General features: G+C 37.5%; 3 protein-coding genes across 5 annotated transcripts; all 3 read left to right on the top strand.

The window, feature by feature from the left end:
* Positions 1-3977: 3977 nt before the first annotated feature.
* LOC106411709 lies at positions 3978-5921 on the top strand. Its single transcript, XM_013852516.3, has 2 exons — positions 3978-4145; positions 4426-5921. Exon 2 carries the CDS (start codon positions 4462-4464, stop codon positions 5626-5628), a length of 1167 nt encoding a protein of 388 aa, XP_013707970.2. The 5' UTR covers positions 3978-4145; positions 4426-4461; the 3' UTR covers positions 5629-5921.
* Positions 5922-6600: 679 nt separating this feature from the next.
* Positions 6601-7269, top strand: LOC106415054 (uncharacterized protein At4g04775-like). The gene is made up of 3 exons (XM_013855668.3): positions 6601-6774; positions 6850-7119; positions 7228-7269. Exons 1-3 carry the CDS (start codon positions 6601-6603, stop codon positions 7267-7269), a joined length of 486 nt encoding a protein of 161 aa, XP_013711122.2.
* Positions 7270-10336: 3067 nt separating this feature from the next.
* On the top strand, positions 10337-14299 carry LOC106412411 (zinc finger protein ZPR1). 3 transcript variants are annotated; one of them, XM_013853333.3, is made up of 17 exons: positions 10337-10436; positions 10684-10833; positions 11097-11141; positions 11280-11320; positions 11439-11520; positions 11619-11663; positions 11760-11816; positions 11891-11950; positions 12023-12150; positions 12221-12464; positions 12538-12604; positions 12686-12756; positions 12858-12947; positions 13304-13412; positions 13533-13624; positions 13768-13873; positions 14004-14299. In XM_013853333.3, the coding sequence occupies exons 2-17, from the start codon at positions 10708-10710 to the stop codon at positions 14114-14116; spliced, it is 1476 nt and encodes a 491-aa protein (XP_013708787.1). In that variant the 5' UTR covers positions 10337-10436; positions 10684-10707; the 3' UTR covers positions 14117-14299. The 3 variants fall into 3 exon arrangements, with proteins under 3 accessions (XP_013708787.1, XP_013708786.1, XP_048621511.1); XM_013853332.3 differs by having other exon boundaries at positions 10351-10455; XM_048765554.1 differs by lacking the exon at positions 11097-11141 and having other exon boundaries at positions 10351-10455.
* Positions 14300-15852: the final 1553 nt, after the last annotated feature.

Below are 15852 nucleotides of genomic sequence, written 5' to 3'. Positions count from 1 at the left end.
TTTGCGGTTTGGGCGGGAAAATAAGTTTTTTCGATTTTAGCGAGAAAACACATTTTTTTATGTTTTGGCGGAAAACAAGATTTTTCGGTTCTGGCGGGAAAACGATATTTTTCGGTTTTGACGGGAAAATAAAAATTTTTGGTTTTGCCGAGAAAACAAGTTTTTGCGGTTTTGGCGGGAAAACACGTTTTTGGCGAGAAAACTCGTTTTTACGGTTTTGGAGGGAACCACGTTTTTGCGATTTTGGCGGGAAAACACATTTTTACGATTTTGGCGGGAAAACACGTTTTTGCGGTTTTGTCGGGAAAACACGTTTTTGGCGGGAAAACGCATTTTTTGCGTTTTTGGAGGAAAACACATTTTTGCGATTTTGGCGGGAAAACATGCTTTTGCTGTTTTGGCGGGAAAACGCATTTTTGCGGTTTTGGCGGGAAAACGCGTTTTTGCGGTTTTGGCGGGAAAACGCGTTTTTACGTTTTTGGCGGGAAACGCATTTTTGCGGTTTTGGCGAGAAAACGCGTTTTTGTGGTTTTGGCGAGAAAACATGTTTTTGCGGTTTTGGCGAGAAAACGCGTTTTTACGGTTTTGGCGGGAAAACGAGTTTTGCGGTCTTGGCGGAGAAACACGTTTTTGGCGGGAGCACATTTTTACGGTTTTCGCGGAAAAACGAGATTTTTCGGTTTTGGCGGGAAAATACATATTTTCGGTTTTGGCGAGAAAACGCATTTTTTGGTTTTGGTGGGAAAACACATTTTTTGGTTTTGGCGGGAAAACACGTTTTTGCAATTTTGGCGGGAAAACACGGTTTGCGACTTTGGCGGGAAAACATGTTTTTTTTTGTGTTTTGACGGAAAAATTTATTTTGGGGTGTTGGCAATTTTTTTTTGTGATTTTGGCATGAAAACATGTTTTCGGTTTTTGCAGAAAAACGCGTTTTTGCGGTTTTGGCGGGAAAACGCGTTTTGCGGTTTTGGCGGAGAAACACGTTTTTGGCGGGAACACATTTTTACTGTTTTCGCGGAAAAACGAGATTTTTCGGTTTTGGCGGGAAAATACAAATTTTCGGTTTTGGCGAGAAAACACATTTTTTGGTTTTGGCGGGAAAACACATTTTTTGGTTTTGGCGGGAAAACACGTTTTTGCAATTTTGGCGGGAAAACACGGTTTGCAACTTTGGCGGGAAAACATATTTTTTTGTGTTTCGACGGAAAAATGTATTTTGGGGTGTTGGCAATTTTTTTTTTTGTGATTTTGGCATGAAAACATGTTTTTGGTTTTTGCAGAAAAACACGTTTTTGCAATTTTGACGGGAATACATTTTTTTGCAATTTTAGCGGGAAAATGTGTTTTGGGGTTTTGGCGTGAAAAAGTAGTTTCTAGCACGGGAAAAAGTGTTTTGTAGTTTTGTCAGTTTTCTTTTGTGACAAAAATGATATTATGTTTAGGTTTGTAATTTGTGAATTACATTAGGGGTATAATAGACATTATATCATTTTGAATGAACCATCTCCATTCAAATGATCCAAATTGGTTCAGCTGAATGGACTTTAAAATTAAGCCTAAATTTTCAAAAGTCATCCGGATGATCCATCTGAATGAGTTGCACTTTTAGTGCCTAAACAAACAAAACTCTCATCTTCATCCAGATGGTCTATCCTGATGGAGAAATTTTTTGGTTTTTACAGGTTGAAATCAGCACTTTTTGAAAATAAAAAAAATGTTTGAAACTATTTTTCAAAAAAATTTGATATTTTTATAAGTATTTATTTATATATGTATTAGAATCCTAAATTTAGTTGAATTATCCAAGATAACTGAACTGGAACCAAACAAGACCCTAATTCTTTTGAATATTAGATGGTTCCTAATTTTATTATTTGGACCGATCCAGATTCAAAATTATCTGAACCGGTAAAAACCAAAAATTAACGATTCTTAAATGAACTTTAAAATTTTTCTAACTGAACTATTCAATATCCAAAATAACCGATCGGAACCAATACGGGAAAAAAAGCTTTTTCAGACCCCAACAATTTACGTCATGCCTTTTTAGACCCAAACAAAACATAAGTGCGAAATTATTCCTGAACTGAGATTTAAAAAAAAAAAATCAACTCAAACTTGACTCCGTAACATGAAATCCTACCTTGACTAACTTATCGTTAGTCAACCATTAAACCATGCTTAGTCGGATAAGAGAAAAGTGCTGATTTCAACCTGGACAATTTTGGTCGTGCCTTTTCAGACCTGAACAATGAGTAAGTGTAATTTCATACCCAAACTCAACAATGATTTGAATTTCATACCCGAACTTTAAAATTAACATAAAAACTACTTTGACTAATGTTTGGTTAGTAAACCTTTAACTAAACTAATTAAAAAACACTCACTATAAATCGTACCCACGCTTAGAGAAGCCCTAAACTGAGCATTAAACCACTGTACTAAGACAAATTTTGTAAAATCTACATATATACTAAATTATATAGGTACCAAAACGAGTAAAGAAATCACTAGCTTCTTCTCCATGTGGCTATATCTCTCTCTCAGTTGCCAATTTCAGAAGTTTTAGTCTTTAGGAAGTTCTATTTTTGATAGTAATGAACATTTTAAAATCGCATTATAATGTAACGTTGGGAGCCAAAAAGATTAGCTCAGGCTATAACACGTAGACAAAAGCGGAGATTAGTTTCTTCGTCTAAAATGGATTAGCATGAACAGAGGCATTATCAAACCCAATAAATCGAATCCATTTGATCAGGGATCGATCCGCGACGAATCCGTGAGCAAACCTAGTATCGAGAAGAAGTAAAACAATGGTGTAACATGAAAGTAGATATAAATTAGTATATATGTAAATATGACAAAAGTTACTAACCTGATGGTAAAGTGTTCATTTAATTCACTTGTCTGTGTCTGGCGTGGATTCGGCCCTCCAGGTGACAAAATTTTACTATTTTAGCTAAAACGACGTCGTTTTAACTCTCCCTCGAATGTCATCTCTGCCTAGACACTGATGCGCTCAAAAATAACGGTCGACTAACCAAACATTAGTAAGAGTAGTTTTTTTATGAAATTCAAACTCACTACAAGAATTCATTAAATTAGCTAAGGGTTGGCAAAGGCATTTTCGTAGCCAAATTTTTTACCTAAAGATATAGTGACAAAACACATAATTTTAACTTTGTAGCTAAATATGTGGCTAACTGTAATAATCCATAGCTATATACCTATAGACGGTTTCCATTGGTGGTCTATAGCTAAATAGCTACACATTGGCCAGAGATAAGTGGTTGCTATAATTATTCTGTTGCTACTAGCATCAATTTTTTTATTTATATAGCTACGACTTAGCTAAAGAAACATAGTAGCTAAACTCTATAGCCATTTAGCAATAGAGCACTCTACAACTATGCCGTAGTTATTAAGCAACAAAACACTTTGTAGCCATGCAGTCGCCAATAGCTACAACTAGTTTTCTCGCAAAATTTGTTGCTAGCAAGCTACAGAATGGCGACGGATCGGGTTTAGAATCGACGATGACGCCACGGTTCCAATCCGTAGCAATCCGTCGCCTTTTGCATTGTAGCTACAAATTTTTCTTTCTAGATACGAAAAAATTGGTAGCTATATGATTGATTTTTTATAGTGACTATCGTTAAGTTCGGGTATGAAATTCAAATTATTATTCAGTTTGGGTATGAAATCGCACTTACTCATTTTTCAGGTCTAAAAAGGCACGACCGAAATTATACGGGTTGAAATCGACACTTTTCCTTTAGGGTCGAAATTTTTTTTAAAAATCTCAGTTCATGAATATTACACTTATGTTTTGTTTGGGTCTAAAAAGGCACAACACAAATAGTGGGGGTAAATGCCCTTTCCCCGAACCAATACCCCAAATGTCTGGGCCCAAATATCAATACTGGACAAAAAATGACAAAAGGAAGACTAGGGATGGTTAATCTAATAAGGTAGATAGTTGGAGGGTCGTATACAAAATCTCCAAAGACGAAAGTAAAAAAAGTAGGCAGCTATAGAAAACTCATCAGAAACGCGAGCGAACATGGGATTCTAGCGTTTTCTATAGTCGCCTAACCATCTTCTTCTGACCCTTAGAAGCTGCAATCTGCATCACAACTCAGGTGTTTTTTGACACGATATCAGTAGTTTTGATTTCTGATTTCGGATTTCGACATTGTGTGCCTCTAGGGTTAATCGATTAGAACTCGGGTGGATTCCGAGGTTGTTCTTGTGATGATGGCTTTTCTAGGGTTTTAGATTCATCTGTTACGCTTCGATTTTGTCGAGTTGTTAGCTGTTGCTAATCTGCAATTGTTCTCATAGCTTGATTAGGTTTCTTTGGATTGCTTACCTGTTTGTTTGTGTGAAAGTAACATTTGTGATCTGAATGTTATTGTAAAGGAGCCATCTTTGAAAGCAAAACATATAACTTGTTGAATGGAGTGCAACCGAGACGAGGCCTTAAGGGCCAAAGAAATCGCAGAGAGCAAGTTCAAAATGAGAGACTTTGCAGGAGCCAAGAAATTCGCCTTGAAAGCTCAATCTCTCTTCCCAGAGATGGAAGGCCTTTCTCAGATGCTATCCACTTTCCATGTCTTCATCGCTGCTGAGACCAAAGTGAACGGGGAAGTCGACTGGTACGGGATACTCGACGCCAATCCGCGTGATGACAACGAGACGCTGAAGAAAAAGTACAGGAAGCTCGCTCTTATGCTTCACCCCGACAAAAACAGCTCTCTTGGAGCCGATGGAGCTTTCAAGCATGTCTCCGAAGCTTGGAAGTTCTTGTCTGATAAGGAGAAGAGAGCGGCTTATGATCGTAAGAAGAGTTTGTACACTATGTATAACAAGGTTTCAGTCTCTTCTTCTAACAGCGGCTTCTGCAATTTCGCCAACGCTAGTTTTGCTTCAAACGTTAGGCCGCCGCAGCCGCCGCCGCCGCCGCCAACGCAGAAGAAGAACAATCCTCCACCCACCCAAAAGAGCAATCCTCAGAAGCCAGCACAGAAAACAGGACAGAGTGATCATCATCATACAACTGCAGCTGATACTTTCTGGACAGTCTGTAGGAGATGCATGACGCAGTACGAGTATCTTAGGACATATGCCAACTGTAACCTTCTCTGTCCTAACTGTCTACAGTCGTTTTCAGCGGTACAAGTCCGTAAACCGGGTATGTTAAGCCACTGGAGCCGTCTCAACAGTGCAAAGCCAAAGTCAGCTGATGCTGCTATTCCAGGTGTATTCAACAACTCCAAGTGGGCATTCTCAAGAACCAGCAGTGCAGCTCATGCTGCGTGTATGGTTCAAAAGGTTTATGAGAAGGTGAAGAAAGATCGTGAGGAGGCAGAAGCAACTGATAAAAGAGGAAGGAAGAATGCCAAAAGGAAGTGCACTACTACTGATTCGTCTCTTAAAAAAAGGAAGGTAATAGGAGAAACCGAGACAGGTGTCTCCGGTGGAAGAAAGGTCGTTTACTATGCGGTTGCTGGTGAAAACGGAAGGAACATGGGAAAGTTACATGTAACGAGAGAGAGAGCATCTCCCAGACTCAAGAAAAAGATTAGCAAGGAGGCTGTAACAAGGGAGGTCAAGTCGCGTTAGCGTTCTGAATCAATTGAGGTAGATTTTTTTGAGTTATCAAGGCATAACTGTGTGGTTGATGTGTCTACTATATATCAGCTTCAGGCCATCACTCCTAGGATACATATATATTTTGTAATGCGGGTCATTTGGTAATCTCTTGGTTCTAACATTGTAGAGAACAAGATGGATCTTTTTTTCTGGGGGGTAGATGATTGCAAACTACTTCAACATTTTTAACAGACTCAGTGTTGTGTCAAGTTGTGTTTGTAGCAAACAATCATCACTTGTTCTTATGGTCTTTTTTCATCTCAGTCACTTGGCAAAACGTTTTGTCTTCTTCTACTTCAGAATCTGAAAATGGTGATTATATATGAGCATGATCGAGTCGATGACACTGACAGTGAGTCCAGAGAGGAGGACGAGTATTATTCCAGCGAGCTGAGTAAAGAAGAGAAGAAGTTTATAGTTTTCAGAGAAAGGCTGAACAAAGAACAAAGCTGGTTTTGGTTCCCAGTCAACATCTAGGTTTCAGGCTCTTGCTACGAAGAAGCCTTCTGGTGTTGATGTGAAGAGTTTATCTAATAATAATTTGAAAAGTATATGTGGTAATGATTTTAAAGAAAAAATAGGGAAGACGACGTATCTCCCCACCATAACTATCACATAGTAATAAGTGTATACAATCTTTCACCCTCGTCCCAATTGTCCACTTTATAAGTATAACAACCTATTTCCACACAATATGAAAGTTCGAAACTCGTTTCCACACAGACGAAGATTTGAGTTGGTTTTAATGGTTTTCGAATTTAACCGGTAGTAAACCAGTTTGTATCGGTTGACAATGGTACGATCCAACTCAAAAATAGATTCAACTTAGGATCGACCCGAAACCCTTAAACCCCCAAAATCGATTTCATTCCCTAAGAACCCTAAAAACCAAAAAAAAACTGAGAAGAGATTTAATTTCTTACGAAGAAAAACCCAGAAAGTATGAGCAATGAATCTGGAAATTCGAGTGGAGCCAGTAGTGCGCGAGCAAGAGGTCGCGTTGTTGGTGTGCCGAAGAGATGTTGGTGTGGAGAATTGGTTGTCTCCTTGATGTCAAAGTCGACCGCAAATCCTTACAGAAGATACTTCCGGTGTGCTTTTGCGGCGGAGAAAATGGTTAGTTTCTTGGTATAAATGTGATTGAGTTTTTGTTTGTTTGATGTCAAAATCGAATTTTTGTGTGTTTTGTAGTTGAGTAATGATAATCACACTTATAAATGGGTTGATGAGGCGTTGTTGGATGAGGTTGAAGCATTGTCATTTAGGATAGGGAAAGTTGAACAAACAATTCTTGCTGAGCGTGGTGAAGAAGAGAGGAAGAAGTTTGAAGAGCTTGAATTGAAGTTGGAGACTGAGATTTGTTCAAGAATGGAAGATGTTGTGAGTGAAGCCAAATGCGAGGTGAAGAAAGCGCTTGTGCTTGTTGTTTTAGGATGTTTGACCATGGTTGTGTTGTCTAAGGTTATATAGCTTGTTGCAGTTGATTCAAAACCGATGTTTGTCTCAGTTTGTTATGTTTAAGTCTTTAAGTTGATGATGGTTGTATTGTTAAGTGTTTGTTTTGTTTAGGATGATGATTCCAAGTATGTTAAAAAGTTTCAGTTGTTTTAAAAGGCGAGAATCAAAGTCTAAAGCATACATAAGAATGACCAAAGCCATTAAAATATTTTACATTGAGTCTAAAGGATATATAGAACACACCAAAAAAGAGTCACAAGCCATTAAACTAGTCCAAATACCCGAGAAACAAGGTCCTAGAACGTGCAAAAGGAATCAAAGCCGAGAAACAAGGTCCTAGAACCTCAAAAAAGACCATTAAACAACTGAAAAATCGACCACTTCTTCACATCCATCTTCTCTTCTTCACTTCTAAGGCTGAGTGGCTTGAGTGAAAACACCTTGTGAGGCGTCAGGCTGAGATGATTCACCACTCACAAAAGGCTGAAAACATATCACAATAAACACAACAATCTTCACTCAATCATCCCACAGTGCATGATCCGCTTCAAGAACTTCTCTTTTTTCTTCGATGGTGATACATTGACTCCCTTCTTTCTCTTTTTATCTGCTTTAGTCACCTTCTTACGGCCTGGTTGATCTGGGACCTCAGGTTCAATTATAGATGGTTCCGGTCCTACGGTCCAGAACTTTGCTCCACGCAAAGGTACAATCCCTTCAGCATACGTACGCCTCCACGTAGCTGTCCTAAACCAGTGAACCACAAAGTCTTGAGCCTCTAAACCTTTCTCATGCAAACTCTCGAGCATCTCAATGACATACGGTGTGCAAATCCCTTCGTGGCTGCTGCAGATGACATCTCTTCTCGCTATACGAACCATTGCCAAGCGAGCTATTGTCTCTAACATAGGTACAAAGGGCTTGTCTCGGGTTTTACATATGGAGTTGTTGAAAGATTCAGTTGAGTTATTCTCCACGTCTTCACAAAAAGGTCCAAGCTTGTAGAATGCCCTACACCACTTCTCTGGCTTTGCCTTCATCACGTCGTCATAAACATCTTGATCATACCGCTCAATGTCTTTGAGATTTGCTTTGTAATCAGCATCATTGTAGCTCCAAGCAAGGTTCCAAATCTTTAGCTTCATTTCAGGTTTCTTCCCATGGTGTTTCTTCAAGTTGCCATAGATGTGTCTGACACACATCCTATGCTCAATTCTCTCTTCACAGCTGCAATCAATCCCTTTTGACGATCTGAAACCATAACATAACCCTCTCCTACATCAAGTCCTAGATCAACCTTGATCTTTCTCACAAACCACAACCAATTGTTGGTGTTTTCTACTTGTACCACAGCCCATGCGATAGGGTAAATGGCGTTACCGGCATCACGACCCATAGCCACTAGAAGCTGTCCTTTCATCCTAGACTTCAAGAAACAACCATCTACTCCAATTAGTGGCATGCACGTTTCTTTCCAGGTTCTCCTCAGAATGTCAAAACAAACATAAAATCTGTTGAAAACTTCGATCCCATCATCATTTCTCAGGCAGTCAAGCTCAACAGAAGAATTAACATTCGAGCTTCTTATCTCAGCGCAGTAATCCCTCAACCGTCCAAACTGCTCATCATACTCTCTTTCAATCCATCTGAGCGCTTTGTTCCTAGCATGTTGGCATTGCGGCCTACTAACACTGAGCTTCCACTTCTCCATAACCAGCTCTTCAATCTTCATGGGCATGAAATACTCTGGCTCTTCTCTGATCTTGTCAACAAACAAGCGAGTTATTTGTGGAACTTTGAGCATCTCACGAGTACCGTAGGAACACATGTATGATCCTTCTTCAATATCTTCACCTGCCATTTGTTGGGATACTTTGCTGAGGATGCTGAGGATGAGCAGTAAATGCGCCAAGAGCAACCTTTACCTTCACATACAAAGGCAATCTTTGTCTTGTCATATCTATTTTGCTTGATGTTCAGACCCGTTTTCAGAGCATAGTCGAGCACTGCTTCCTTAAATGCAATTCCACTGATAAACACTTGCCCTACATACAACTCCCCACTGCCTCTCCTAATATCATTGCGCCGCCTGTAGATAGTCCTTTGAAGTTCTTACCCCTCTTCATCTTCATCATCTTCTGTCTCTGGATACAAGTTATGCTTCACTTGAGGTTCATCAACAAAGTTGAAAGCTTCTTTCTCAATGTTGTAGTCGTTGCGCTCTCTGCGATCTTCTCCATCAGAGTCAACATCAGGAGAATCGGAGTCAACATCAGGAGAATCGGTAGTCCCTGGGTCGAAATCAGGTACATCATTCCACTCAACATTCACGTTAGTCCATGATTCCATTCTTGATTCCTGCAAAACAGAGAAACACAGCGTCAGTACCAGAAAGAGAGATAGACAAAGAGACAATACAATAACGAGAGAGAGAGAAAGCGAGAGAGTTAGAGATAGAATTCTCGAAATTACTTCATAGAGAACAATCAGAGGAGCTACGAGGCGGAGGAGGAAGAGCAGCGACGTTCTTCACGAGAGAGAAACAAAAGATTTACGTTTTCGGATCTTGGGTCGGTTTCTTAGTTCCAATTGGTATTTAGGTTGATTTAATCTGGTTTATATCTCTAATCGGGTCGTTTTTGGTTTACCTAAGTTAGCCATTGGTTAAGTTTAGGTTTAGGGAATACTAACCAACTTTAAACCGCTATTTGTCGGTATTAGTCCGTCTTTCAAAGTTTGTGTGGAAACGGGTTTCGAACTTTCATATTGTGTGGAAATAGGTTGTTATACTTATAAAGTGGGCAATTGGGACGAGGGTGAAAGATTGTGTACATTTATTACTATGTGATAGTTATGGTGGGGAAATACGTCGTCTTCCCGAAAAAATATAAAAATAAATAAATAAATCGAGTACAGAACTGTTAAAATTTCAACATAGATGTGAATTTTGTATAACGGTAACTACTACTTTTTATGGTCAACTGTGAGAAAACTCTTGTTGATGAATAACAGAGTTTGGAATGAAATAATCACAGCACTCAAAACAGATATTCAAGCAACTGCTGATCTTAAGCTAAGAGACAAGTACCAGTCTGTGTATGGTGAGAAGTGGAAAGAAGTAAAAGTGTAAAACGTTTTATTGGGCCGTTGACCTACTGGAATAAAAAAGCCCAAAACAAGAACTGATAACGAACAAAACACGTGTGACTCACGTGGGTCTTTCTCCTACCCTCTCGCCGTTTCTAGAGCTTTTTTGAGGTGGCCAAGTTATAAAACCTGCAAGTAGTAATGTCCACAATACAGTTTGGAAGATTTTGAAGGTATTTATCTCTTTAATAGGTACGTTTTTTTTATTTATTTGGCTTCAGATGAATATAGGATTTTGATTTCTGTGATGGGTTTATAGAAACTGCTATTGTTTTGTTTCAGTAAGAATATTGTGAAGCTTGTTATATCTACAACTATAACCGATTGTCTGTCAGTGTAGCACTCTTCGCTGAGAAAAAGCTGCTTTGTGATTTAATACTATCATTTTCTTCATAATATTAGGGTTTTGAACTTTTTCAGGGATTGTTTGGAGAAACATCAGAGATGTCAGACACTGGAAATGATGAACAGATGGATGTAGGATCGGTGGTTGAAGCTGTTTCCGCTGATCATTCCTTTGGTGCTCCTCTCTACGTAGTCGAGAGCATGTGCATGCGCTGCGGAAAAAATGTATCTCTCTCACCTTGACTGGCGCTTTGTAGCAAGTTTGTCTGTTTTTTTTGTAGCAAATTGATCGAATTTACCATAAGTACATTACAATAGTGTACTTTAGCAATAGCATTGGTTTTTTGGTTCTCTTGGTTCTTTCTACACTCCAATGGTTCCTGAAGTATGTTGGTATTTGTGGTTTTGTGTCAGTCAATTGGAGAAACTTTGTAAGCTACTAGTGTACTTCTGGATTAGTTGTAAAAGATTTTCTTGATCTTTTCCAGGGAACAACTAGATTTCTGTTGACTTTAATTCCTCACTTCAGAAAGGTATGTTGTCTACTCTGTTTTGAATAGTACTACTATCTCAGATTTTTTTTTCCTCCTTCAGTCACGCAAAGTTTTTATTGGTTGTATGTTTTATGCAGACCATTTCTCTGCGCTAACAAGTTTGCTGTTAACCTACAGGTCTTATTATCTGCATTTGAATGTCCTCATTGCGGAGAAAGGTAACAACTACTTTTAATGATTTTGAAATGCTTTTCAAGTATTCGTTTTTTGGCAGGGTGAATTTTGTTTTTTTTTTAAACAAATCATTTTAAATTTTGTTTCGGATCTATTTTATAGGAACAATGAAGTTCAGTTTGCTGGTGAGATTCAACCCCGAGGATGCTCTTACCGTCTAGAGGTTTCAGCTGGGGATGACAAGGTTGGTGATGGCATTGGTTCATTTTGTTCTTTTTAATTTTTAGTTGTTCCTCATTTCCTAACCAAGAGCTTTGCCTTGTTGTTTCTTTCTGATTACAGATATTTGACCGGCAAGTTGTGAAATCTGAATCAGCCACTATTAAGGTCAGTTTGCTTCTCATAATATTAAAAAAAAAAAATGCAACTGATTTGAAGCAGGAAACTGATAGTAGTTCGCATGAATGAATACCTTGCTTTCAGATTCCTGAACTGGATTTTGAGATACCACCAGAGGCCCAACGTGGAAGTTTGTCAACGGTAAGTCCTTAACCATCTTTATTTATTTCCCAGTTCCTTGTCAATAACTGCCCCTCTTTTTCTTTGATTTCCAGGTAGAAGGGATATTAGCGAGGGCTGCTGATGAACTGAGTGCCCTTCAAGAAGAACGCAGGGTATGTTTCTCATAAGCCCAATTTTGATTGTTTTACAAGGACCTTTTAACAATATATTTTGCTTTGACACAGAAAGTAGACCCTAAAACTGCTGAAGCAATAGACCAATTCTTATCTAAACTGAGAGCTTGTGCTAAAGCAGAGTCATCCTTCACCTTCATTTTGGATGATCCTGCTGGAAACAGTTTCATTGAGAACCCGTAAGGATATTATTTTTACTTATATTTCGTTTTATTTTTTTTCTTCTGACAAGCTTACAACTTATGACAGGCATGCCCCATCGCCAGATCCTTATTTACACATCAAATTCTATGAGCGAACACCCGAGCAACAAGCAGCTCTTGGATATCTTTCTAACTCATCTCAGACTGGACAGCCAGAGAGAGACCACCCTCCTTCTGCTGCTGCTATACCCCATGGAGCAATCGGAGCAGCAGCTGGTCATCGGGCGATTGCTCAAAGTAACAGCACTGATATTTCTGATAATTTGTTCAGATACACTGCACCTGAAGAGGTAACTTCTGATCACTTGAAAAATTAAATAGTTCAGTGAAATATATATTTCATATCACATTACTGTTGTTCAGGTGATGACTTTCCCTTCAACTTGCGGAGCATGTATGAAGCTGTGCGAGACACGCATGTTTGTGACTAGTATCCTTTTCAATCCCCCTTGGTTTTATGCAATATTGCTGGTTGACTCATACATGTTGTTTAGCACTTTACATTGAATAGAAATCCCGTATTTCCAGGAGGTTATTGTCATGGCATCTACATGTGATGATTGTGGCTATCGCAACTCTGAGGTCTGGTTCCATTGGCTTTGATCCTAATAATGATTTAAGATGTGCCTGGTGGTCTTTAGGTTATTTAACTTCTTCTTTTTTTCTGGTTCTATTGTGAGCAGTTGAAGCCTGGTGGTGCAATTCCTAAAAAGGGAAAGAAAATTATCCTCTCTGTGAGGAACATCGCTGACCTTAGCAGAGACGTTATCAAGGTTAGTTTTTCACATTCTCTTTGGATAAACGGCGGACAAGGATAGATTTCTCGTTCTGTGCGCTTTAAAGTAGCTGAGAATGTCACGTTCCGGTTATGTTTTTTGTATAGGTTTCACAATTTCCCTTCTAAGTCTATGTTATATTCTAATGCCCTGAGAAAAAAAAAAAAAAAAAAGTGGTTATGTAAGTGTCAGGTCAGGCGGCCAAACTTACGAGATTGTATGTAGAATAGGCTTGTTTGATCTTTGTGGGCTTTTATTATGGCTAATATAACACATCTCATTGCGACATCTATAGTAAAAAATCTTATGAACCATTCATGTCACTAACGGTGAATTTTTGTGTGTATTATTAGTCTGACACTGCAGGAGTGAAAATCCCAGAACTTGATTTGGAGCTAGCTGGTGGTACACTTGGTGGAATGGTGACAACAGTCGAAGGGCTAGTCACACAAATCAAAGAAAGTAAGTATGACCTTTCAACATCTTGACGTTAATTATCCTTGTTGAGTCTGAACTCGTCTTGGTCTAAGTACTCTACTACTCTTATAAACGTTATCTATATCTTATCTGTACTGATCTCAGGCTTAGCGAGGGTTCACGGGTTCTCATTTGGTGACAGTTTGGACGAGAGTAAGAAGAACAAGTGGAGGGAGTTTGGATCCAGACTAACCAAGGTAGCAACTCTTATTGATTTTCTTTTTTTGTTTATTTTTAGCCTTACTCTTGTTCTTGATGTTCAAGAAAAAGCAAAGCACTAAGATATCGTTTGTATTATGAAGCTGTTCAGTTTATTTTCTAACCTTGTGTGTTCTTGCAGCTCCTAAGCTTAGAAGAGCCATGGACTTTGATTCTTGATGATGAGTTAGCGAACTCCTTTATTTCACCTGTAACAGATGATATCAAAGATGATCACCAGCTCACATGTAAGTTCCTCTGTTTTCATCGACTACACTCAAGTTGGATCATAAAAAAGATCAAGAAAGTCAGTCAGTATGACAGTATCTGTCTTAATCCATTTCTTGACACAAAAGTTGCTGTCGTGTTGTACTGCAGATGAGGAGTACGAAAGGTCATGGGAACAAAACGAGGAGTTGGGTCTCAACGACATAGATACTTCTTCAGCTGATGCTGCTTACGAGTCCACGGAGACAACTAAATTAACTTAAACATGAAATGCTGTTGTCACTTTGATATTTGTTAGTCGGTGATAATCTGAAGATATCTTTTTATGGTTTATGCACACAAGTTACAGAGTAAACCAAGTCGTGTTATGTAATGTTTGAGCTTGTTTTTCTTCTTGTGAATCGTGTCCGGATCCTTGAATACGACCTCGTTCCTTTTGCGTTGTATTACAGTTTTGTATGGAAACTTGGCTACATATGCTTCATAGCCTTCCATTTCTTTATCTTCCTATACACTATTCGCCATTTTAATCTATCACATACTATAAAATTATAAAATCTATCACATACTATAAAATTATAATTATAAAATCTATAATATGTTATAGATTTTTCATGAATTTATATTGTCTCTTTTCTATCATTTTTTGTAAAATAAATATATAATCTATTTATTTTTCAAATCATATAGCACAATTATTTATTTTTTGGTTTCAATTAGGCATGGGCATTCTGGGTCTCAATCGAGTTTGAGTTTTATCCATTCGGGTTTTGGTTTTTCGGGTTTATCAAAATCAGTCTCATTCGGGTTATATAAAAGTTCGGTTCGTGTTCTATCGGGTTCGGGTCGGGGTTAGTAAATCTCCAAATAACCAGTATAACCTATTGTGCTTTCGGATTCGGGTCCCAATCGGTTCTTCGATTTAAAAATACATGATTTGTACCTATTTTGTAACTAAAACATAAATGAAATTAGTTCTTCGGATTTAAAATACATGATTTGTACATATTTTAATAGCCAAAACATAAGTAAAATCGATTCAAAAATAAATAAAAACATCAAACGTGATCATTCACAATCAAGCGAAAGATAAACATAGTTAGTGATAGAAAGAAAACCAGATAAATGAAATCATAAAACAAAAACTAAGTTCTCATGAAATGAGAAACATTATTCAATGAAAACAAAATCAAAATCTAAAAACTTCAGGCTTCAACCGCCACATTCCACCATCAATCTTCGTGTAATAGATAATTATTTTAGAAATTCAATAATATTTTAAAGTATTTTTGGATACATATTAAGAATTAAGATCATATTTGGTAGAAGTTCTTTTTGTGATTTTAAATGTTTCGGGTTCTATCGGATATCCATTTAGGTCCGGGTTCGATTCAGATAATACCCATAACCCAAAATACCAAAAAACAAGATTCATTCGGTATTTATGTCGGGTTCAGATCGGTTCGGATTCATTTTTATCGGATCGGGTTCAGTTCGAATTTTCGGGTTCGGTTTATTTGCTCAGCCCTACTTTCAATTAAAAAGAAAATAATACAAATATATACAAAATTGAACAATTTTCTTAAATAGCCATTTTAAAAGATTTTGTCACAAAAAGAGCATTAAAAAAAGAAAATAACCAAAAGAAGTTTCATTAAAAATGTAAAAGACTATTTTTACCCCTTATTGTATAGATGTATAAGTAATAAAACATAAAAAAATAAAAATAAAAAGTTGTTTTTATACAATTTCAAATTATATGTTTTCAAATTCGAACATTTTTATTATTATTATTATTATTATTATTTTTTAAATATTTTTTTTCAAATTTTCTTTTTGAAATTCGAAGATGTTTTTTGAAACTATTTAAAAAAATACTTTAAAATTATTAAGATTTTTAATGTAATTATTAATAATTATATTAAAATATTATATTTTAAAAAATAATTATGTATTCAAAAATGTAAAAGCATAGAAATGTAATGAATTATACTTTTGA

The sequence above is a fragment of the Brassica napus genome, chromosome C8, assembly GCF_020379485.1.
Source record: "Brassica napus cultivar Da-Ae chromosome C8, Da-Ae, whole genome shotgun sequence".
In the NCBI taxonomy this organism is placed as follows: Eukaryota; Viridiplantae; Streptophyta; class Magnoliopsida; order Brassicales; family Brassicaceae; genus Brassica; species Brassica napus.
Note: the sequence above shows the minus strand (reverse complement) of the source record. Positions and strands in the feature narration are given on the sequence as shown.

What these genes read in the sequence shown, in the direction of transcription:
- LOC106411709 (XM_013852516.3), top strand. Translation starts at nt 4,462, where the DNA reads ATGGAGTGCAACCGAGACGAGGCCTTAAGGGCCAAAGAAATCGCAGAG.
- LOC106415054 (XM_013855668.3), top strand. Translation starts at nt 6,601, where the DNA reads ATGAGCAATGAATCTGGAAATTCGAGTGGAGCCAGTAGTGCGCGAGCA. An exon ending in CTTTTGCGGCGGAGAAAATG is followed by an intron (nt 6,775 to 6,849) that starts GTTAGTTTCTTG and finishes TGTGTTTTGTAG; the next exon opens with TTGAGTAATGATAATCACAC. An exon ending in CCATGGTTGTGTTGTCTAAG is followed by an intron (nt 7,120 to 7,227) that starts GTTATATAGCTT and finishes TGTTTTGTTTAG; the next exon opens with GATGATGATTCCAAGTATGT.
- LOC106412411 (XM_013853333.3), top strand. Translation starts at nt 10,708, where the DNA reads ATGTCAGACACTGGAAATGATGAACAGATGGATGTAGGATCGGTGGTT. An exon ending in TAATTCCTCACTTCAGAAAG is followed by an intron (nt 11,142 to 11,279) that starts GTATGTTGTCTA and finishes GTTAACCTACAG; the next exon opens with GTCTTATTATCTGCATTTGA. An exon ending in GTGGCTATCGCAACTCTGAG is followed by an intron (nt 12,757 to 12,857) that starts GTCTGGTTCCAT and finishes TATTGTGAGCAG; the next exon opens with TTGAAGCCTGGTGGTGCAAT.